This window comes from Malania oleifera, chromosome 10 (assembly GCF_029873635.1).
Source record: "Malania oleifera isolate guangnan ecotype guangnan chromosome 10, ASM2987363v1, whole genome shotgun sequence".
Lineage (NCBI taxonomy): Eukaryota > Viridiplantae > Streptophyta > Magnoliopsida > Santalales > Ximeniaceae > Malania > Malania oleifera.
The window spans coordinates 88,080,378-88,103,931 of NC_080426.1; the positions used below are offsets into that span (position 1 = coordinate 88,080,378).

The window sequence follows — 23,554 nt, forward strand, 5'->3', positions numbered from 1 at the left end:
TTCTCCTCAATGAAAGATGCACAACACTAGTTTGAATAACACTTGCTTGTTTGAGAAATCTTTGCACACAAAAAATAAAGCTATTGGACACTTGCAATGGAATGCAAATATTCTAAGCTTTCTCAGTTTAATCCCACACAAGATTTATAATAGAGAAATCTGTGGGATAAACCTAAGTTAAGCTCATAGAGAAATAGTCTTAAGCATACACACAGATGGGAGTATTAGCAATGGACAATAATCACATAAATACAAGAGAAGCTCTTACAAACTTAGATTTTATCAAGTGGATGTAAGCTTGAAAGTATTTGGGCAAAGGGTGAATTTTCAAAAAAGAGAATTTGGCTTAATCACTTTTAGCTAAACTTCCTCTAATTATGCAAATGAATGCATATTTATAGCCAGGTGAAAAAATATAACCGTTCATGACAAAATGGGTATTATTAAAAAGGTCCTAATTAATTGAAATCCAATTAGCCCGATTTAACCCAGTTTTACTGTGGTTAAATTAATTTTAACTAGCTGGGGTTCGGGTGGCTGAACCTAAGTTCGGTCGCCCGATAAGACACAACTTAAAAAGTTTTTCAAATAAGTTCGATCGGCCGACTACAGGTTCAGCAGCTCGAATTGAAGTCAGTAGCTTAGCTACATAACTTCGGGTGCCTAAACAATTGTTCGGTGGCCCGAACAGAGGTGTTTGGTCGCCCGGGGGTATATTTGAACTAAAACCATCGGACGCCCGAGTTGGTGAACAGTCCCTTTCAAGGGGTTCGAGCGCTCGGGGAAGATGTGTGTATTTAGGGTTCGGTCACCCGAGGGCTGGTCAACATTTTGACTTTCAAAGTTCAGGTGCCCGAGGAGTTTTGTACTCCAAAGGTTCGGTCGCCTGAGCCCTCTTAACTTGCTTAGTTTTGTTCAATTTTTTAGCACAATTATAACACACTCATATATTTTATGCTGTGTTTGTGAGTGTTGGAGCCTAGGGTCTTGCTATGGTCTAGTTGAGCTTACGCTATATCCTGTATGCATGATGTGCATGTGATAAACATACAATCACAACCTAAGTTACTATTACAGACCCATATAAATTATTACAGACTGATTATGAATTACAATTTCAAATTACAGATCTTCGCAATCTTCTTGTTTCCTCAAGTGTCCTTGGGATATTTATTTGAGCCTACACAAGCACTTGACAATCATCAAATATCAGTATTTGTCATTATCAAAACTATGTGCGACCTATAAGGTCAACAAATATGAATGCTAAATGGATAAAGAAAATTCAAATTTATATTAATTGGTTCAACAATGTTTGAGACGATTTACCAAAATTTTCTAATTTTATCAAGTTGTTATGTTATTAAATATGATATTTAATTACATCTAAAAAGTAAACCATAATTCAACCAACCATTTGATTCGAACTGATTTTTTATACTATATTTTATTTATTAAAGATATATTTAATCATTTAATTTTCATGAAATGTTTATAGCAATATTTTGTATTTTTTGAATTATTAGAATTATTTATTTATTTCTATTATTTTTTAAAATAATAATTTAATTATGTTATCATGCTTATGCCAATCGATTGACCCAAATTAATCATTGGGCATTCGATTCACTTATACATTTAATTTTCTAAACATAGCATAATTAATTGATCAGTGTTTTTAACTTAATTTATTGAATTAATGTTATTTTCGTAAGTTATCTTATCAAAATTGATTGAAAGTATAAAATTATTATTTTATTAAGGATAAAATTTATTTTTTTCACTATAGTTAACAGTTGACTAATACTTAACCATCAGAAGGTTTATTTTGTTAGTGAAATTAAATTTCACAGGGATTTTGTGGTATTTTTTAAAAACTTAAGAGTAAAATGTTATATTTTAAAAAGTGAAATAGTATTGCTAGATTTTACTCTATATTTAAAATAAGTGATTAATAAGAATCTTAGCATAGTATAATACTATTAACTTATTTTGGATAAAAATTTTAACTGACTATGTTTAATTATATTTAATAAAGATAAAGTTGTAATTAAATTATTAATTAAAATATAAGAATCAAAATAAATTTTGTAAAATTGTGTAGTAAGCTATGATTTCGTTATTGTTATTATTATTATTGTTTATTTTAAGATCACGCACGACGCCCGCTCTGCCCAGCCACGTGCCATTCCTCACGCACTATCGCCCTGGAGTCCGCCGCCTTTCCGCGTCTCCGGCATCTCTCATCTACAAATTCATTCTCTGTAGCTCTCTCCATATATATACCTCTCGCCTTCTAACCCTCGCCTTTCTGTTCTCTTTGTCCCTCTCCCTCGTCTCTGAAGCCATGGCGCGAGTTCTCTCACAAAGCTTCATCCGCCTCTCCTCATCATCATTCTCTGCCGCCGCCGCCTCCTCATCCTGCGTCGTCCCCCGGCGGAACCGGTCGCACCAGTCGGGCAAGGCCCAGCTGATCGAGGTGGACATGGAGTCGGAAGGCGGAGACGTCGAGGTTCTGAGCATCAGGAAGCTGGAGGACGTGATCCATCGAATCATCGCGCAACGCTCGGCGCCTTCCTGGCTGCCCTTCATTCCGGGATCCTCCTACTGGGTCCCCCCTAAACGCCCAAACCTCGTCGAGGTTATCGGCAAGGTCGCCAATACCCTCAACCCCGAGGAATCTCTCTCCTTCACCACCCCACGAGGCTGGCCCTGCTCCGCTTTTTTCATCGAAGGTATTAGATTCTCTCTCTCTCTCTCTCTCTCTCTCTCTCTCTCTCTCTCTCTCTCTTCGCAATTAAATCTGTGTTTTTTTTTCGCTGTTTTATCCGGAAATGCGGGAAAAAAGGAAAATTTGGGTGTGTTTCTATGGTTGGTAGGAAATTCTTTTCAAGTTTGTGCTTGTGGGTCGTTGGGGCAGGGGCTTTAGGGTAAAACGCAGAAAAGAGAGGAATTTGGGGCTTCCAATTGTGGTTTGTTTGGTGGGGAAGTGGAAGAATTTTTGGGGTTTAACTTAGATTTCTTAATGGGAAACTTTAGGAGTATACACGACCGTATGGTTTTTATTTATGCGTTGATAGATGGAAAAAGTGCAAGGAATTAATTTTTTGCTTGGCTGTTGGCTGCCTGAAGCATATGGAGGAAAATAGAAGAAATCAGAGCATATTATGTATGTTTCATTTGGTTTTAGATGGAAAAAGTGCAAGGAATTAAATGAGAGAAATTTTCTTTGCTTGGCAGTTGGCGGCCTGAAGAATGTGGAGGAAAATAGAAGAAATGTGAGCATATGATACATGTTTCGTTTGGTTTATGGGAAAGGCAGCACAAAAGCAAATTTTGGGGTTTTTATTTTGCAGTTTGTTTGCTTCTTGAAAATGATGCGAAGTGAAGAAACTAAGATGCTTAGTTAAGCATTCTTTGGTCAAAAAAGAGAATAATCAACATTTGTAGAAGAGATTAAACTTGGTGGTCAAGAAATTAATAACAATAGTAGATTTCGATACCTTAGATCTATTATACAAATTGAAGGAGAAATTGAAGAAAATGTAATACATAAAGTTAAAACAAGTTAGGTAAAATGAAGAAGTGCTTTGGGTTTACTATTGTGATCGGAGAATGCTTCAAAAGTAAAATTCTATAAGATAGCTGTAAGACCAATTATGCTACATGGATAAGAATATTTGGCAACTAAGAAACAACATATTCAGAAAGTACAAGTTGCTGAGATGAGAATGCTAAGGTGGATGTGAGGTATAACGTTAAAAGATAAATTGACGAATGAACATATTTGCAGTAAGTTAGGCGTATCCCTATAGAAGACAAGTGAGAAGTTTAGATAATTTGGGCATGAGCAATGCAAGCCAAATAGTGCGCCTATGAGGAGTGAGTTAGTTATTGTGAGGGCTAGTAGAAGAGGTAGGTATAGATCTAAAATAATAAGAATGAGATAACGAGTAAGGATTTAATGGCCCTAAATCTAGCAAAAATTGCTCATAATCGTGTAAATTGGCAAAAAAAGATTCATGTAGCTGACCTCACATAGTGGGACATAAAGTGTCGTTTGTTGTTGTTGTCTTATTTATTATTCTGTTTATTTATCTATTTATTTACACTGTTTGATTGTAGAGATACAATCAAAGAAATTAATAATTTATATTTTCAAAGTATTTTTGAACGAGAAAATTAGTACATCAACCAATTGAGATTGATGGTACTTTTTTTTTATTTTAAAAACTGTAGTTTAATTCTACTATTCCCTCATTTGATATGTGCTTTGTTGTAGTTTAAAATCCATGATTGCATCAAATATTTATTTGATATTTTCTTCTCTTCTCGTCACTTTTCCTCAGCAGCCATTAAAGATCCAGTGGCCCTCCAATTCCCTAATAAGAAAAATACAAGAGAGAGAGTACAAAGAAGTGGCATAAGATATCTTCTTAGCCAAAGAAAACAAAAGCTAATAAAGTGTAGCCTTCATTCAAAAGTAAAAAGCCCTGGAAGCTGAGAAGTGAAGAGTAACAAACCTTCTCCACAAAAGATATGCAGTCAATGCATGATCATAAATCTGTGTCCCCCTTCAAATAAATTCACCAAAAAGAAGCACAGAATCCCAACAGCTTACCCTTAGTATTTCCAAAAACCCCACAAACCTGAAGGAAAAATCCCTCCAAAAAATCTGTGCCGTCCCATTGTATACCAAGCATATCAAATAAGTAATTCTAGATGCACCAAGTAACAAACAATTACATATGAAAACTACACTCACTACTATGTTGACTAAGAAAAGACACATTTGTGGATAATTTCTAGTGAGACCTCCTTTGCAACAAATCATCATTGTTAATTATATTTAGAGCAGGTGTCCAAATAAAAGCCTTAACTTTGGAAGGAACCTTAGCTTTCCAAATAATAATATTTAGAGGAAAAGGATTATAATTAGGATTAGCTTTGGTTGTGTAATCTATGTGGCATTATTTTTTTTAATTTAGTACTTTGTTTGGGTTATTTTGTTGATAGACTGAAATCTTCTATATCTTCATATAAAGCAATTGGTTTTTTCTCTATGCCAATTCCTTGTTACCTAGCTTTTAGTTGTATTAGCTTATTGATATATTTTTTTACTCAATTCATTGTTTATAAAGCCTATTTTTCTATATTTTTTGATTTTGGCTATGCTATTGGTTACTAGTTAGAGTACCATGGTCCATGTTACTAAATTTTTTTTTTGATGGTATGTTATGTTAATAATAGTTTCCATGCCTTTTTTTTTTTAATAATAAATTTTATTTGAGGGAGAGAAAAGGAGTGTGACAAAAAAAAAAAGACTGAAAATAAGGAGGATAAGATATCCTCCCAATACAACATAAAAGAACAAACTAGAAAACTAGAGAAAAAAGGGTTACAAAACAGCTCTACTTGAGTAAATCGACCCAGTTGTGTTGTTGATTTGATAGAGGTAAATTTCGAAAGAGACCATTTGCCCAAGCCCACTGTGAGCACTACTGTAAAGTCTCTCTCTCCTTCCCCTTTCCAAACCCCCTTTAATCAACAAAGAACAAAACACCTCCCTGGAGCACGGGCACACCCAACTCTCTCCAATAATGCTAGACAATTTACTCCAAAATGTCCCATAGAAATGACAATGTAAGAAAAAATGCAAACAGGTCTCTACACTCTTATTTAGACAAACATTAGGCAGTAAAAATTTGTCAGGTCTTTGTTTTTGAAGCATGTCATTGAAACTAATTTTTCCAAGACCACTGTTCACAATAAGGCCTTAACCTTAGAAGTGGTTCAACCTTTCCAAATGAAAGATTTGAGGGACAAAAGGAGTAGCATTTAGAGTGTGATTCAGATGAGAAAAGAAGGATTTAGAAAAAAAAAAATTCAAGAAGAATCTAGGCCCCATACTCATTTTTCCCTCCTCAATTGGAGCTGAAAAGATTTAAGCACATTGAACAATGGGGTAAGCTCATTGGTCTCTCTCTCATTGAGGTTCCTCAAAATGAAAATCTTAGAAATGCCCTCTCTCTTGCAAGTGAAAAGAAATCAGAGATAGGTGAATTATGGAAAGAAGACAGACAGTAGAGGCGAGGGTACGTAGTAGCCAAAGGAGCCTCACTTAACTAGTGATCCTACCAGAAATGGATTCTCTCCCCATTACCAACATTGTATCAAGCATGGGGGAAAAAAGAGTGATGTATATGAGACAGAATTTCAAGGACTTGAATGGGTTCATTAACACAAATCTTAGCATCCAACTTTTTTGAAGCAAATTTACTGTTAATGGTTATTGTCATTTAACATGATTAGTATTTGTTAGAGTTGTATTAATAAGTGTTAGTAAGGGTATTATGGTCATTGGTATTGTACTTAAATAGAGGGAGAGACCTATCATTGAGGTTAGGGCTCCCATTTTACCCAATTATTCAACATGGTATCAGCTCATGATTCTGAGACCTAAACTCTAATTGTTACAACGACCATCAAATCGAAGCCTAAAACCCTAAATCCGCTTCATGTATACCATCATAGAAGAATTTTCAGCGACACTGTAGCCCTTGAAAGCAGCCAGCAGCTGCCGAATGTCAGACAGTTGCTGGAAATTTCCTGGGTGACGCTGCCAGTTTAGGAACACAAAATCTACTATAGATTTTGCAAAAACAACACCGTAGTCATCCATAGACATTGCTGATCTGCTCTCCACTGAAATCCTATCTCTACACAGTGCTCCACGCGCCATCATGTGCCGGTCAAAGGCTGATAGGAGTGACCCCACATGCCAGCGCATGAAGCCACTTTTTCAATGTTATAATCCCTTCCATAGACCATAATATCAAGCTGTTGGGCATGTGTTTTACTCAAAGATCCAATCTTTTTTTACCATGTACTCATGGTAATCCGTTAGTTGTTGCTCGGTGTTGGTAAAGGCTATTGGTGAGTCTCTTATGGCAGTGGCACTGTTCATAAGCTGTTTTTGTGAGGCTATGACTATGTCATATAAGTTTGTTGGTGACTTGTCCGTGGTAGTTTCGGTGGTTTACCTTGTTTATGGTTGCTCCAATTGTTGCAGTGTTGTGTGTTGGTTTCTTGGGGATGTGTCTTAAGTTTCTTGGTGCTGTGGTAGCCTTGTATTGATTTATTTGTGACTTGTTCATGGTGAGTCGCCTTGTTGTGGTTGTTCCGATTGCTGCAATAATCTTTTATCATTGGTCTGCGTTTGGAGTTGGGATGGAGTTTGCAAATCCAAAAGTATGGTTCCCTCGTAGTTACTTGTTTCGTGAACGGCATACTCTAACTATATAAAAGGAGTATTCAGATGTCTACAATATCCAATGGTATCACCCCGTGCCCCATCTTATCACATTGCATCTTTGCCCAGGAAAGGTAATCCTAATTTTTTGAATGTCCTCTAGGTATTCATTCCCAACTAGTCGCTTGGTTATCGGATTTGCTGCCACTGACCATATAAACAAGTGCGCCAGAGACTTCTCTTTTGCCCTCTGTTATTGTAAAAATCTACCTTAAACTACCTTTGGTGTTGGGTTCATTTATTGCAGTTAAGGGGATGGAATTAGTTAAACCTACTCCTTCCAATCTCGTTCTTCTATTTATACAATCCTAAATCCCCATTCAATTTCATGGCAGTTAGTAAGCTTGCAAAGGTGTTAACATTGTTTGGCACCTTCTTTTATGATTCTGTGGTTATTCGGATTTAAAGATGAGGAGAGAATTGGCTCAGATGGCGGCTCATGGGCTTACTATTTGAGTCACTTTCTCCTACATTGCCTATGCAATCGCCGCTACACCACTTCAAACCATTGGTGCCTTGGTCATTCGTCCTTAGACAAGTTGACAACATCTAGTTCTAAAAAAAACATTGAGTTTGGGTCTAATCTTGAATGTGTTGGCTGTCAATGGAAAAACATCATTGTTGTAGCGGGTTGACAAATAGGTGGTTAGTCCTTTTCAGTTAATTTGTTCCGAGTTTGGGGTCAGTCATGTCACGTCGAAGTTGGGTTTCGGTACTTGTTAATTTTGTTGATTAGTATACTACTGCAGGACTTTGTTTTAATGAAACGATAGTCTTTGAGTTGATGGTCTTTTGTGCCTTGTGGTTCTCAATAAATGAAGGCACATTTGTTTGATATGCCTTTAGGGCACTTCGTACTGATAATGCTAAGGACGTACTTCATACTCAATTCACTAGCTATTACTAATTTTGGAATGATCCCGTGTCTATTGTGCCCACACTCGACAACAAAATGGGAGTTGCAGAGCAGAAAAACAGACATCTTGAAGTCATTCATATAATATTTATCAAATGAATGTCCCCAAAGTTTGGCGTGATGCTGGCCTACACAACTTGCTCCCCTCATTTAATATAATGTGATCTTTGTTCTGGTGGTAAAAATCTCATATTAAGTTGTATCTTTCTAAGGTTCCTTTGATCTCCCATGCCTCACTTGTTTTATTTCTGTTGTGTGCCGTTTGTCCATCAGTTGCCTCCCAGAACGGATAAGGGGATTGTGCCATAAAATGTATTTTTTTGGGCATCCTGTACTCCAAAAGGGATACGGATGTTAGCCCTTTGCAATCGAATTTTTTTTTTTTTTTTTTTTGTCTTTTTGATGTCTGTCACTTTTTTTGAGTCCACACAATAATATTATTCGTTGAGTTCATTGACCTTGATTGGTTCCTTTCTCCACCTTGCCTTCTAGATCCCAACTATTATCTGTGCCCAATTATTCCTATAGCTCATTCTAGTTGAGTTGTTCTTGGACTTTGCTCATCTCTAAGTTGATGGTTACCACACACGATGGACTAAAGGGAGGAGAGCTGCCCCCGCTCTACTACTATGACTTATTTCCCTCGTCAGATGATTTTATTTTCTATGATGTTTATCCTCATATGCGGGTTGGAAGGTAAATACACTTGGACCCGACATCCAATCTCACTTTTGGTTTGTATGATTTTGGTATCTTTGTTATTACGGTTATGACAGTACTCTTATCGCATGGTGCTCTTCCAAGATCTCTTTTGATGCCCTATCCCATTCTGGGGTTGGCAGGGCGTACAATGGTTGAAGAGATGTGTGCCGCACATTATCTGATTACTTGGAATTGGTTACTCTTCCTTTGTATAAAGTTGTTTGTGGTGTTGTCCATTCGGGTCAATGTGAACGTTTTCCAATTCATGATGGTTTTTGTGGATCGTTTGAAGGCTTGCCTTGTGTTAATGGATATACTTAGGTGTGCAGTTTGGGTTATTTAGGACACATTCTTCCTGATTGCTAAACTTGCCTTGGACACATTTGTTCATCTCTTTAGCCACTATTGTTATTGACCTCTACATCAATTAGATGTGAATAATTCTCCTACATGGTGATCTTCAGGAGGAGGTCTGCATGGAGCAACCGCCTGGGTGTGTTTGCTTAGGGGGTAGTTAGGCTCACTGGGTGGGCTTAAGAAATTATTATATGGATTAAAGCCGATCTCCCAAACGCATTGCTTGGTCGATTAGTGTTTTGTAGCATTGAGTTTGCTCCTACCGTGTGCAGTACTCATTATGGCAGGGATTTGTATGTGAGACATTGTGTGTGTGATCACAGTGTGATGATCATCAAGGAATCTAAGACCTAGAGCTTCTATAGAGTAGTTTTAGATCAAGGACTTGGGACCATTGGATAGAGTACTTCTTGGTTACAAGAGTTGGATTCTAAGTGGCTCTTGTGGAGGGTTCTGCAGTGACCGAATTTGTAGAATCGGATCGAGAATCGTAAAATTACTTCAAGGTAAAAATTAAATATTAAAACATATCTATGTGGAACTTTCTGATAAGTTTTATGACGTAAAAGCTGCTAGTAGACTTTGTAACTATATATGAAGTGAAAAATACAATTAAAAAAGTTCAAACATCAAAAGAAAATTAAAGAAGAGAAGAAGAGCAAGAAAAGGAGGAGAAGACAAAATAGTGCTCCTATTGAGTCTGTCAAGGAAGCAAAAAAATTGTTTCAAAGCATAATCCTATTGCCAGCTCTGTTGGCCAGTTGGCTTGGTTCTCTTTTCTTGGCTGCTAATGATCAAACAAGACTTTGTGTTGAAGAGGAATGATGTCTTGTTGAACATCAAGGAGGCAGAGGATTGAGGGACTAAGGACTGAGTTTTGTTTGAAACCTAGGACCTCTGGTTGTGAAAACACCAAAGAAACAGTTGGTTTCAACGGAAGACTGCTTAGCTGCTGCTGATCAAACACCAGTCACCAGAGGAGGGCTCTTTGGTTGTCGAACAGGAGACAAAATTCAGGTGTTGGGTTGTTGAATTGTAATGAGCAGAGAAATGAGTGGTGTTCGAACTCCAGGAAGTCAGTGCAGACTTACTGATGCTCTTCACTGATGGTGAGGTTGGGGAGCATTTTGCCCCAGTTTTAGAAGACTTTGGACCAAACATAAACCTTTTGGGGCTGTTGGGCCAATAAAAAAAATGTATTGGGCCAATTATTGAGCCCCAAAAGGAAAAAAAAAAAAAAATCCCACTTTCGGTACTAGGGTAGGATCTGCACGTTTCTACTACGATTTCTACATTCTGAATCTCGATTCTCCAATTCTTTTATGATTCTAACTTTTAGAGTGTATGTATTTCTTCGGTGTTGTTTTTTGTCGAGCGTGGTATCCTGTTTGGGGTGTATTGAGTTTCGTGCTTGTGGGGATGCGTAGGGAACATTGGTGAGGTTGTATGATGACGTTTATGCGCCGATTTGGAGGTGCCCTAGATTGTTATGTAGTTTTTAGTTGAGGGTTAATGCTTGGTTCTAGAAGATATTGAGATCTTTTACGGGAACCGGTGATGTCACAGAGGAAAGTATGTTCTTGATATTTTAGATGAGAAGTGAGTTGTTGGGATTCCCCCCCCCAAAACTTATGGATATAACATGCCATCCCAAAGTAAGTTAGTGCTAGATATGGGTGTGATGGTTGCCTAACCTAGACGGTACTAGGTATTGTTGTTGTAAGGTTTGAATTATTCACAATCGCTTTTTGGAACTAGATATATCCTTTGCACCAAGGGTTGTGAGTTAGTTCTTGGTTCCCTGAGAACAAGTCATCAGATGTGGTAATTTGCATTTTGAGATATCTCAAAGGTGCAATTGCAAAATGTGAGAAAAACTATCAGGATCGGGGTCACATCATATTCAGGATATACAAATGTTGATTGAGGTCGGGTTGCCTTTGACTGAAGATCCACAAGTGGGTATTGTACTTTTGTGTTGGTTAATTTGGTGTCTTGGAAGAGTAAGAAGAAACCAAACGACGGTGGGTTAGGTTAAGTGCTGTTGAGTCAGAAGTATAGGGCTATGGACGACGTAACGAGCTCGAGTTGTGTAAGACTGTTGTGAGTGACAACATGTTGGTCAAGATATTACTAGGTTTGTTTGTCACCCAGCTTTCAACCGTATTGGAGTTTATATGTGATAATCGAGCTTTACTTATTCATATTACCTCCAATCTAGTACTTTCCATAATTAAGAAAAGCACAGTATGTCACATATTGCCACTTATGATTAGGGAATCAAACTATGTAAACTTTTATAGAACCTTAATTTACAACCACTCATGTGGAAGTATGAGTGTTTTGTCGTTTTAGCGTTGCTGATTGTTCTCTATAATATATTCCTGGGTAGGTGGGGCGTACTGCGTGATGAAATGAATTGTATTGTGTTTGTGTTTCTTGGTGCTGTGGTAGCCTTGTATTGATTTATTTGTGACTTGTTCATGGTGAGTCGCCTTGTTTGTGGTTGTTCCGATTGCTGCAATAATTAATCTTGTTATCATTGGTCTGCGTTTGTGAGTTTTGGGATGGAGTTTGCAAATCTCAAAAGTATGGTTCCCTCGTTAGTTACTTGTTTCAGTGAACTGCATACTCTAACTATATCAAAGGAGTATTCAAGATTTCTACAATATCAATGGTCTCAACAAGCATCTTATCACATTGCATCTTTTGCCCAGAAAGGTAATCCTAATTTTTTTATGTCATCTAGTATCATTCCCACTAGTCCTTGGGTTATCGATTTTGCTGCCACTGACCATATAACAAGTGCAACAGACTTCTCTTTTGCCCTCTAGTATTGTAAAAATCTACCTTAAACTACCTTTGTTGTTGGGTTCATTATTGCAGTTAAGGGGATAGGAATAGTAAATCCTACTCCTTCCATCTCTCTTTCTTCTATTTATACAATCCTAAATCCCCATTCAATCTCATGTCAGTTAGTAAGCTTGCAAAGTTGTTAAATTGTTCTGGCACCTTCTTTTATGATTCTGTGGTTATTTAGGATTTAAAGATGAGGAAGAGAATTGGCTCAGGATGTGAGGCTCATGGGCTTTACTACTTTGAGTCACTTTCTCCTCCCATTGCCTATGCAATCGCCGCTACACCACTTCAAATCCATTGTTGCCTTGGTCATTCGTCCTTAGACAAGTTGAAACATCTAGTTCTAACATTGAGTTTTGTGTCTAATCTTGAATGTGTGGCTTGTCAATAGGAAAAACATCATTGTGTTAGCGGGTTGACAAATAGGTGGTTAGTCCTTTCATGTTAATTTGTTCCGATGTTTGGGGTCCAGTCATGTCACGTCGAAGTTGGGGTTTCGGTACTTTGTTACATTTGTTGATTAGTACTCCTGCATGACTTTGTATTTAATGAAAGATCGTTTTGAGTTGATTGGTATCTTTTGTGCCTTTTGTTCTCAAATGAAGGCACAATTTGATATGCCATTTAGGTCACTTCGTAATGATAATGCTAAGGAGTACTTCAATACTCAATTCACTATCTATATTACTAATTTTGGAATGATCCCTTAGTCCTATTGTGCCCACACTCGACAACAAAATGGAGTTGCAGAGCAGAAAAACAGACATTCTTGAAGTCATTCATATCCTATTATATCAAATGAATGTCCCCAAAGTTTGGAGTGATGCTGTGCTCACAACTTGCTCCCTCATTAATATAATGTGATCTTTTGTTCTTGGTGGTAAAATCTCATATTCAGTTATCTTCCCTAAGGTTCCTTTGATCTCCCTTCCTCCTTGTATATTTCTGTTGTGTGCCGTTTGTCCATCAGTTGACTCCAAGAACGGATAAGTTGGATTTTGTGCTATCAAATGTATTTTTTTGGGCTATTCCTGTACTCAAAAGGGATATCGATGTTATAGCCTTTGCATCGATTTTTTTTTTTTTTTTTGTCTTTTTTGATGTCACCTTTTTTGAGTCCACACAATAATATAATTCGTTGAGTTCTATTGACCTTGATGGGTTCCTTTCTCTACCTTGCCTTCTAGATCCCAACCTATTATCTGTGCCCAATCTTCCTATAGCTTCATCTAGTTTGAGTTGTTCTTGTGACTTTGATCATCTCAATTTGCTGGTACACACACGATGACTAAAGGGAGGAGAGCTGCCTCCAGCTTCTACTACTATGCCTTTAGTTCCCTCGTCAGATGATTTTATTTTCTATGATGTTTATCCTCTTATAGCTGTTTGGAAAGGTAAATACACTTGTACCCGACATCCAATCTCTAATTTTGTTTGTTATGATTTCTTGTCATCTTTGTATTACTGTTTTGTTAGTACTCTTATCTTCTGTTGCTCTTCCAAGATCTATTTTTGATGCCTTATCCCATTCTGGGTGGAGGGCTACAATGGTTGAAGAGATGTGTGCGCCACATTATAATGATACTTGGAATTTGGTACCTCTTCCTTCTGATAAGTTTGTGGTTGGTTGTCATTAGGTGTACAATGTGAAAGTCAATCTTGATGGTTTTGTGGATCGTTTGAAGGCTTGCCTTGTTGTTAAGGGATATACTTAGGTGTGCAGTTTGGGTTATTTAGACACATTCTTCCTGATTGCTAAACTTGCCTTGACACATTTGTTCATCTCTTTAGCCACTACTTGTTATTGACCTCTACATCAATTAGATGTGAATAATTCTTTCCTACATGGTGATCTTCAGGAGGAGGTCTGCATGGAGCAACCGCCTGGGTTTGTTGCTTAGGGGGAGTTAGGCTCAGTGTGTTGGCTTAAGAAATTATTATATGGATTAAAGCGATCTCCCAAAGCATGGCTTGGTCGATTTAGTGGTGTAGCACTTGAGTTTGGCCTCCTACAGTGTGCAGTACTCCATATGGCAGGATTTTGTATGTGGATGACATTGTGATCACATGTGATGATCATCAAGGCATCTAAGACCTAGAGCTTTTCCTATAGAGTAAGTTTTAGATCAAGGACTTGGGACCATTGAAGTACTTCTTGGTTACAAGGTTGGGATTCTAAGTGGGATCTTTGGAGGGTTCTGCAGGATCGAATTGTAGAATCGGATCGAGAATCGTAAAATTCTACTTTCAATGTAAAATAAATATTAAAACATTATATATGTGGAACTTTATGATAAGTTTTATGACTAAAAGCTTGGCTAGTAACTTTGTAAATATAAGAAGTGAAAAATACAATAAAAAGTTCAAACAATCAAAAGAAAAAAAAGAAGAAGAGCAAGAAAAGGAGGAGAAGAAAAATAGTGCTCACTATTGAGTCTTTTCAAGAAGCAAAAAAATTGTTTCAAAGCATACCTCTGCAGCTCTGTTGGGCCAGTTGGCTTGGCTCTTTTCTTGGCTGCTAATGATCAAACAAGAACTTTGTGTTGAAGAGGACTGATGTGTTCTTGTTGAACATCAAGGAAGGAAGAGGATTGAGGACTAAGGACTGAGTTTTTGTTGAAACCTAGGACCTCTGGTTGTTAAACACCAAAGAACAGTTGGTCAAACGGCAAGACTGCTAGCTGCTGCTGATCAAACACCAGTCACCAGATGGAGGGCTCTTTGGTTGTCGAACAGGAGACAAATTCAGGTGTTGGGTTGTTGAATTTTAATGAGCAGAGAAATGAGGTGTCGAACTCCAGGGAAGTCAGGTGCAGATTTTACTGAATCTCTTCACTGATGGGAGGTTGGGAGCCATTTTGCCCCAGTTTTAGAAGACTTTGGACCAAACATAAACCTTTTGGGGCTGTTGGGCAAATAAAAACATGTATTGGGCCACATTATTGAAGCCCAAAAAGGAAAAAAAAATCCCAATTTAGGTAATAGAGTAGGATCTGCACGTTTCTACTTACGATTCTACAATTCTGAATCTACGATTCTACCAATTCTTTTATGATTCTACTTGATTATGATTTTTTTTGCTACTTGTATCATTTGGGTGAATTTGGATCGTAGAATTGTGCGATATTACGATCCAGATTGCGATTTTAATTAGCATGCTTGGTTATAGAAGTATTGAGATCTTTTACGGGAACCGTCTTGTCACAGAGGAAGTATGTTCTTGATCTTTTAGATGAGACTGAGCTGTTGGGATCCAAACTTATTGATATACCCATGCATCCCAATAGTAAGTTAGTGCTAGATATGGGTGATTTGTTGCCTAACCTAGGACGGTACTGGTACTTGTTGTAAGGTTGAATTATCTCACAATCGCTTGACTAGATATATCCTTTGCACCAAGTGTTGTGAGTTAGTTTCTTGGTTCCCTGAGAACAAGTCACTAAGATGTGGTAATTTGCATTTTGAGATATCTCAAAGGTGCAACATGGAGAACTATCAGGATCGGGGTCACACTCATATTCAGGGATATACAAATGTTGATTGGGTCGGGTTGCCTTTTGACTGAAGATCCACAAGTGGGTATTGTATTTTTGTTGGTGGTAATTTGGTGTCTTGGAAGAGTAAGAAACAAACGACGGTGGTTAGGTTAAGTGCTGAGTCGAAGTATAGGGCTATGACACACGCTACATGTGAACTTGTTTGGTTGAAGAACATGTTGGAAGAACTAGGTTTTCCACTTCTCAACCTATGGAGTTTATATGTGATAATCGAGCTACTATTCATATTACCTCCAATCTAGTCTTCCATAAGTAGACAAAGCACAGTGAAGTCAATTGCCACTTTATTCAGGAGAAACTTGTATAGAACCTCATTACAACCACTCATGTGAAGTATGAGTTTTAGCTTGCTGATTTGTTCTCTAAAACCTTAGGAGGCGCTCGTATGAAATTCATTTGTAACAAGTTAGGAGCATATGATATATATGCTCTAGCTTGAGGGGGAGTGTTAATGGTTATTTAGTTTAGCATGATTAGTATGTGTTGAAGTTATGTTAGTGTGAATTAGTAAGGGTATTATGATCATTGGTATTCTACTTGACATATATTATAAATAGAGGGAGAGACCTAGCATTGACATTAGATCTTCCATTTTACCCAATTATTCAACATAGACTATGAATTGCTTTGTGCCAAATAGAGCTAGGTAAGGGAAGCACCACAACTACTTCCCCATCAAGGAAATTTTTTTGGATGGCAAATTGCCTAGATCCAAACCTTGTACCCCTTTGGATTTGTTCACAATCATTCCACGAACTAGATGATGTCTATCACACTGTCGGACTCCTAATCACTAGTGATCTTTCATCAACTTCTCTAATCTATGAGCCCCTCACACAAGAATTTTGAAAAGGGAAAGGTAGTACAGGGTATAGAAGAAACACGAGCATGAATGGAGTAATGTTGGTCCCCGAGAGTGAAAAGCCTCCTTTCCAACCATCCAACTTCCTAGAAACTCTTACAAAGACCAGGTCCCAAAAAGAATCAGTAGTAGGGTTATCACGTAAGGGGACACCTAAATAAGTGATTGGATAGCTCAGAACACCCCAACTAACTAAACAAGCAAAAGACTTGGTTTGATACCAATACAAGCAATATCGCTTTTAGAGAGATTAAGCCTAAGACATGCCGGTTTTTCAAAAACCTGCAAAATAATTAGCATATTGGAAAAGCAACCCAAATCCTTGGAAAGAAAGAGAATGATGTAATCGAGAAATTGAAAATGTGATATGAATAAGCTCTTGTGGCCCACTTTGATCCTTTCCATGCAGCCTCTATCAATCCTCCAGTCAATCATTGTACTCAGAGCATCAACCATGACAGTGAAAGGAGGGAGGAAAGAGGATCATGCCCCTTAGACCCCTAGGGTCGTTTGGTTCACATAATAAAAAATATTCCCATGTAATGAAATTTTTGGGAATCTCATTCTTGAAAAAGGATTCTACCATGTTGGATTATTTTTTTTAGTTCACAGTGCAAGATTCTTCACATAATAAAAAATAGTCCCATGTAATGAAATTTTTGGGAATCTCATTTTTGGAAAAGGATTCTACCATATGGGAACATTTTGTTTAGTTCACATTGCAAGATTCCCATGAATGTACACATGATTTACATGTCAATGTTTTTGGTTTAACGTGGGAATCTTGACAAGCATTTCAAGATGGCCATTATACCCTTGACATGTGTGTAATCGGTGGAGAATAGTTGTATTTTCAACATAGAAACCTCAACACTTAAATAATCAATTAACCAAAATAATTTAGGGCAATATAGTATCTAAATATTAAGCATTATATGAAATTATTATAGCACAATAATAATATTACTTTCATTTTGTTAATAATTTATTATTTTAAATATAGTTATAGTGTGATCATACTGTATTATAGGGGCATTGTTGTCCAATCCGTCAAAATAGTGAGGGCACTTTGGTACAAAAGGTAGGGTTGCCATGAAACTATAACCCATGGTGGAGGGTGGGAAAAGGATGCTCATATTTTGTGGGAATCCTTTCATTCCTAGAAGTATGAACATTCTCTCCATGTTAGACTTCCATGTGGGTACCATATCCCAGGCAGTCTTGAAAAATGTTACAAATCAAATGCCCTAGAGAGACACTAAATTGGCACTAAACTAGGATTTGGCTTTCCTATTCACTAGAACATAGAAGATGACAAGTGAAAGGCACCCCTTAATCAATGCCCTCCAACTCGCTCCAAAACCTTTTCTGTCCAGCATTCTACTCAAGGAATCCCCACTAACGTGGTGGTTATAAGCTTTTTCATAATCCAATTTCAAAACTAGGCCCCTCTTATCTTTTTGACATCCTCAACAACCTCATTAGCTACCACACCAATGGTCTTGCCAAAATTTCACCTTAGACCCATTTCCAATATCATATAGAACGTGGCAAGAAAAAGAAGACTATCCCCGGCTAATATTTTTCCACTAGCCAACACCATGTGGACCATTAACAGGCCTAGTACACCAACCACCCCATTCACAGCCGTATTTCACTTCTATCACTTGCCTCCAAAGAGCAGCCTTCTCTGTCCCAAATCTTCATAACCACTTCCCAAGCAAAGCTTCATTAAGCTGTCTTACCTTCCTTATCCCCAAAGCACCTGAAGGAATGGGATAGCAAACAGTATCCCATTTAACCAAATGGAATTTTGGTTCATCACCAATGCCACCCCATAAAAAATTCCTTTGAAGTTTCTCAATACGGTTAGCCACAGCAGCAGGAATAGGAAATAAAGATAGAAAGTGAGTGGGTATTACATATCTATGCATTGCTGTCTATTTCACATATGAATAGAATACTCGCACAATTGAAGATAATAAATTTTTGTGCCTTACAAAAGTCACGTAATCATATAATTGGGGAAAAATAGATAGATTTTTTTCTATATATGTAGTGAAATAGAATAAAATATTCAAATGTTATCTACTGAAAATAGTGAAAAATAATATTGTAGCTTCATATATGCACATATACATCTCCCATTTAAATAAACAAGTCAAGACCACAAATGGGGAGCAGAAAAAACCTTCTAATTCAATTGTTCAAGCTACAATTTTTACAAAATATTATAAATCTCAAACAATATTATAACTATTATAACATTGTAACTCCCACACTTTAATATATTTCCAAATATGACAATATTTAAATAAGTTCAGTAAAATATTGCTACACAACTAACATATCTCTAACATGGCTATACTAGAGACAAGAAATTTGAGAAACAAATAAATAAATTCAAAATATATAATACTCAAGCATGCACTCATCATGCAAGAAAGTAAGAATAAGATCAAAATTTGTGTAGTTAAGAAAACTTAGAAAATAAACGTAATCAATTTTTTTTGAACTATAAATTAAAGTTTTAGTTATAAAGATAAAACTTACATAGAATGGGCTCAATAATTCATAATGACGAAGGAGCAAACATATAATTTAATCACATAAAAATGGTAGCAAACTCAGTCCGACCTTGAATTGTTAGAACTTTATGTCATATATATTTTTGAAAAACTAATATTGCTATTTCACAAAAAGAAAAAAAATGATGCCATTGAATTTGGTTGTTTTAAAAAAAAATAGTAATTTAAGTGAAAATTACTTTATGAAAATCATGTGTCATTAGATTCATGATCTACAAAGAAGATAATATAGTAGCATCAAATTCAAGTGTTGTTCAAAATTCAAATATTTAAACAATTAAATAAATAAATGGAGACATGCTCATGCTTATTGCAAAATGTAAAGTAAAACCAACAATTCAAACCCACCTTAATGGAATCATTTTTTTTTTTTTTTTGAAAATTTTTGATACATGCAATTTATTTATTTTTCCTTCTAGAGATAATTCTTTGTCAAAAATGATGCTTTTCTAGAGAAAATGGTTTGTTAGAATAATTGCTTTAGTTATCTTGTGACAATCGTTGTGCTTGTGCGGTCTTATCCTCCGTTAGACAATGCTTGTTGTGGAAGCTTTTAGTATTTAGAATAACCCTTTGGAGTTGAGAACACCCCTATAAAAGGAGGGAGAGCTAGTGTTCTTGAGGCATAATTGGGGAGTCGTCTCGAAGAAATGGTGCTTTATTAGAAATAATGCTTTAGTGATCTTGTGGCAGTTGGTGTGCTTGTGCAGTCTTATCCTCCATTAGACAATGCTTGGAGTGGAAGCTTTTAGTATTTAGAATAACCCTTGGAGCTGGGAACACCCCTATAAAAAGGAGGGACAGCCAGTGTTTTTGAGGCATAATTTGGGAGTTGTCTTGAGCTTTATTATCTTAGTCTTGAGTCCTTGTTTGAAGACCTAGTTTGTATTTTATCCATTGTGTGAATAGAAAGCCTTCATTCTTGAGTTGTAATTGTCTTTTTGTTGTTCCATTTGGTATCAAAGCTAGTATGGTCAAGCCAAAAATTGTTCTTTCCTCTTGAAGGAACAATTAACTTGGCATTGAAACTGACAATGATGCAACTTTAGAATGAAGAGTTGGTGGAAGAAACAACACCACCATGGGCGTGTAAAACACTTTTATTTTTTATTTTTTATTTTTAAACAAAGAGTCGGTAGTCACCCACATAGTGGCCCCATCCCAAATTTATTAATAAACCCTCACCTGTGGCGGAGGAAAACCGTGGTTACATTTCAAAGCCTTTGGGAGATTACAAATAAGGAAAAAAAAAACTCTCCCAAAAACAAACCACAAACATAAACCAAAACAGAACGAAATCAAACTAAACAACACTAACCAAAAGACCAAACTAAACAAGCCTAACTCAAACATCCAAGCAAACTGCATAAAACTAATTGAAAGAAAGGGCGAAAAACAAAACATTAACATCTAATGTTAGGGAAGCCAAGACTATCAAGTCTTAATATACCTCTAAGCTTTCTCGAAAGCTCATCCCCCTCCTCAAATTGAAATATCATACCTTCTTCACCTTGACGTGCTAGGTAGTTAGTAGCTTGATTACCCTCTCTATAAATGTGTTGAATAGAGAACTGATGACCTTCAAGTTTCGAAATAATCTCCTCCCAAAAATCCCATAATTACCACATTGTGCATTTATCTTTCTTGAACCAATCAACAATCAATTTAGAATCACATTCAATCATAATGTTATAAAAACCCAGATCCTTACATAACAACACTCCCATGTGCAAAGCACAAAGCTTAGCTTCATTATTCATACCTTGGCCAAAATAAGAAGAAAAGGCACCTTTGAGCTTGCCAGAGAAATCCCGAATGGTACCTCCCCCACACGGACCCAGATTACCTCTATAGCTTCCATCTACATTCAACTTCACAATACTTGTTTGTGGTTTCTCCCAAACAATTGTACACTGTCTTCTAATGTTATGAGGTACTATTCAAGGAATATCCAATAACTCAAACCCCCCATATTCAGACTGCAGAACAGAGTGCTCTACCAAAATACGCCTAATCCAAAACCAAATGGAATGCCAAAACACCTCCTTAGACTCCACCGTACCTTCCATCCTGGCTTTGCACCGAAATTGCCAAAGTCGCCAAGTGATGATAAGGGGGAATCAACCCAATACAAATGCCACGTTGAGAAGATTTTTTTGCTAACGAAAACCAATGAAAGACACGCCCCCACCAGGTTCCCGCAATGCATTTCGGTAAGCCCAAAATGCAAGCAGCTCTTTCCCAAACAAACAAAGCCACCTCCCCTGAACTTAGCGCTTGGTCAAGTGTTTTAATCTTCTTGTTAAGACAACAATCACATCTTGAAGCAAGATAAATATCACAACGTTGAACACACATGTCCATCGGCATACAATTGAACCGTGCCTTCCACATGCACACTAAAATTTTTTTGGGAGAAACTTATGCCAGATCCACTCCATACCTGGATATTTGTCTGGCTTTATTCTGATAATATCCCAAGCACTAGAAGATGAAAAATTTCCATCCAAGGTTGGCTTCCAAAGTAGAACATCTAGACCTTGTTTCTTAATAGGCAACGAGAGCAAAATGTCTCCCAACAACTCAGGACCAATAAGATCTTGCATTCTCTCAAAATTCCACCCATTCTCATCCCAGCAATCTCTTACCTGAATAAGAGGACAGGAAATGTTCTCAACCCTTAAACAAAGAGGTCTAGAATTTAGCCAGCAATCGAACCAAAAGAAACTTGTCCATCACGAACTCTCCAAATGGTATTCTCACAAACATTCGGCAAAACCTTCATTAAGGACTTCCAAAATCTCGAACAAACTGTATTGTTGCTAGCCAGAGAAAGATGACCTTTTTTAACATATTTAGCCTTAAAAAATTGTGTCCATAAATTATACATTTTCAATAAATGCCAAACAAACTCCATATGAAGAGATCTTCGCACCTTAAAATCTCTAATTCCCAAACCTCCTTCCAACTAAAGAACGCATAAATTCTTTCAAGCCCGCCATTTACGCTTAAATTTTCCATTTTCCTCTCCCCAAAAGAATGATGATAAAATAGAGTTTACCTTCTTCAAGGTAGAGCAAGGAACATCAAACACAACTAGCAAATGAGATGGTATAGATGACAGAACATGTTTCAACAAAATTAACCTACCACCATACGACAAAAGCTTAAGCTTCGAACCCGCCACCTTTGATTGGATTTTATCCACCAAAGGATCTTAATCTCTTGCTTTAAGCTGACCAGACACAAGCAGAACTCCCAAGTATGTTGTAGGAAAGGATCCTTCAAGAAAACTTGAGGTCCTCATAATCTCATGACGCCTTGAAATATTGATGCGCTTAGAAAAAAACAGCAGATTTTTCCTTGCTAATATGTTGACCCGATCATTTTTCATGCACCTCAAGAGTCTTCAACAAATTCCGAAAGGACCTTGCATCTCCATTATAAAAAATCAATAAATCATCTGCATAAAGAAGATGAGAGACAATAGGAGCACCAATTGGATGAAAAAATCCTCCAATCTTGCTAGACATATAATTATGTTGCAACAATCTGGATAGGATTTCTTCCATCAAAATAAAGAGGTAAGGTGAGAGAGGATTCCCTTGTTGTAATTGCCTCGTTAATTTAAAAAAACCTTTGAAGGTGCCATTAAGCATAATAGAGAACCAAGGAGACTGAATACAATTTGTTATAATCCTGCAAAATTTATCTTCAAAACCAAAAGCTACAAGGACGTCTAAAAGAAAACCCCAGTTAACTCTATTGTAAGCCTTGGCCATATCAATCTTGAGCATTACATTGTCACCCTAATTTTTCCTATGGATCGAATGCATCATCTCCTGGGCTAAAGTAATATTTTCAAAAATACTATGCCCCTGGACTAAAAGCTCCTTGTTCCTGATATCATCTTATGCAAAATCCCTGTCAACCGAGTTACCAAAATCTTCGAAAAAATCTTATATGCCACAAAACACAAACTTATAGGTCTAAACTTATCAAAAATCTTTGGATCCAACACTTTAGGAATCAACACAATAAAAGAAGACGAATAGAACCTAGGAAGCACCGTCCCCCTAAAGTCGTTGCTTCAACAACATTATCTTTTACAATATCCCAACAAGCTATATAGAAACCAGACCCAAATCCATCAGGACCAAGGGAGCTATGTTTCGGAATTAGAGAAAACCGCAGCACGAACTTCCTCAACTATAGGATTCGTAGTGAGCATGGAATTTTCCTCTCTAGTTAAGAGTGGTTGAATAAGAGGCTCCAACTCCGCATGAATAACCTCTTGCTCAATCAGAAAATTATGGAAGTAATTAATAGCCCCTTGGTGAATTTCCTCCGAAGAAGACAGAATAGATTCATCTTCCAAGTGCATACATCTCTGCTTAACAG

The 23,554-nt window shown here is 37.1% G+C and overlaps 1 protein-coding gene across 2 annotated transcripts in view; it reads left to right on the plus strand.

The window, feature by feature from the left end:
• Nucleotides 1–2,139: 2,139 nt before the first annotated feature.
• LOC131165482 (uncharacterized) overlaps nucleotides 2,140–23,554 on the plus strand; it is a 35,302-nt gene continuing 13,887 nt past the window's right edge. Inside the window, exon 1 of one of the 2 annotated variants that reach the window (XM_058123339.1) lies at nucleotides 2,140–2,735. In XM_058123339.1, coding sequence (XP_057979322.1) covers nucleotides 2,348–2,735 — 388 coding nt within the window. In that variant the 5' untranslated portion in view covers nucleotides 2,140–2,347. The remainder of the gene's footprint in view (nucleotides 2,736–23,554) is intronic. The other variant, XM_058123340.1, reaches the window with a different exon arrangement.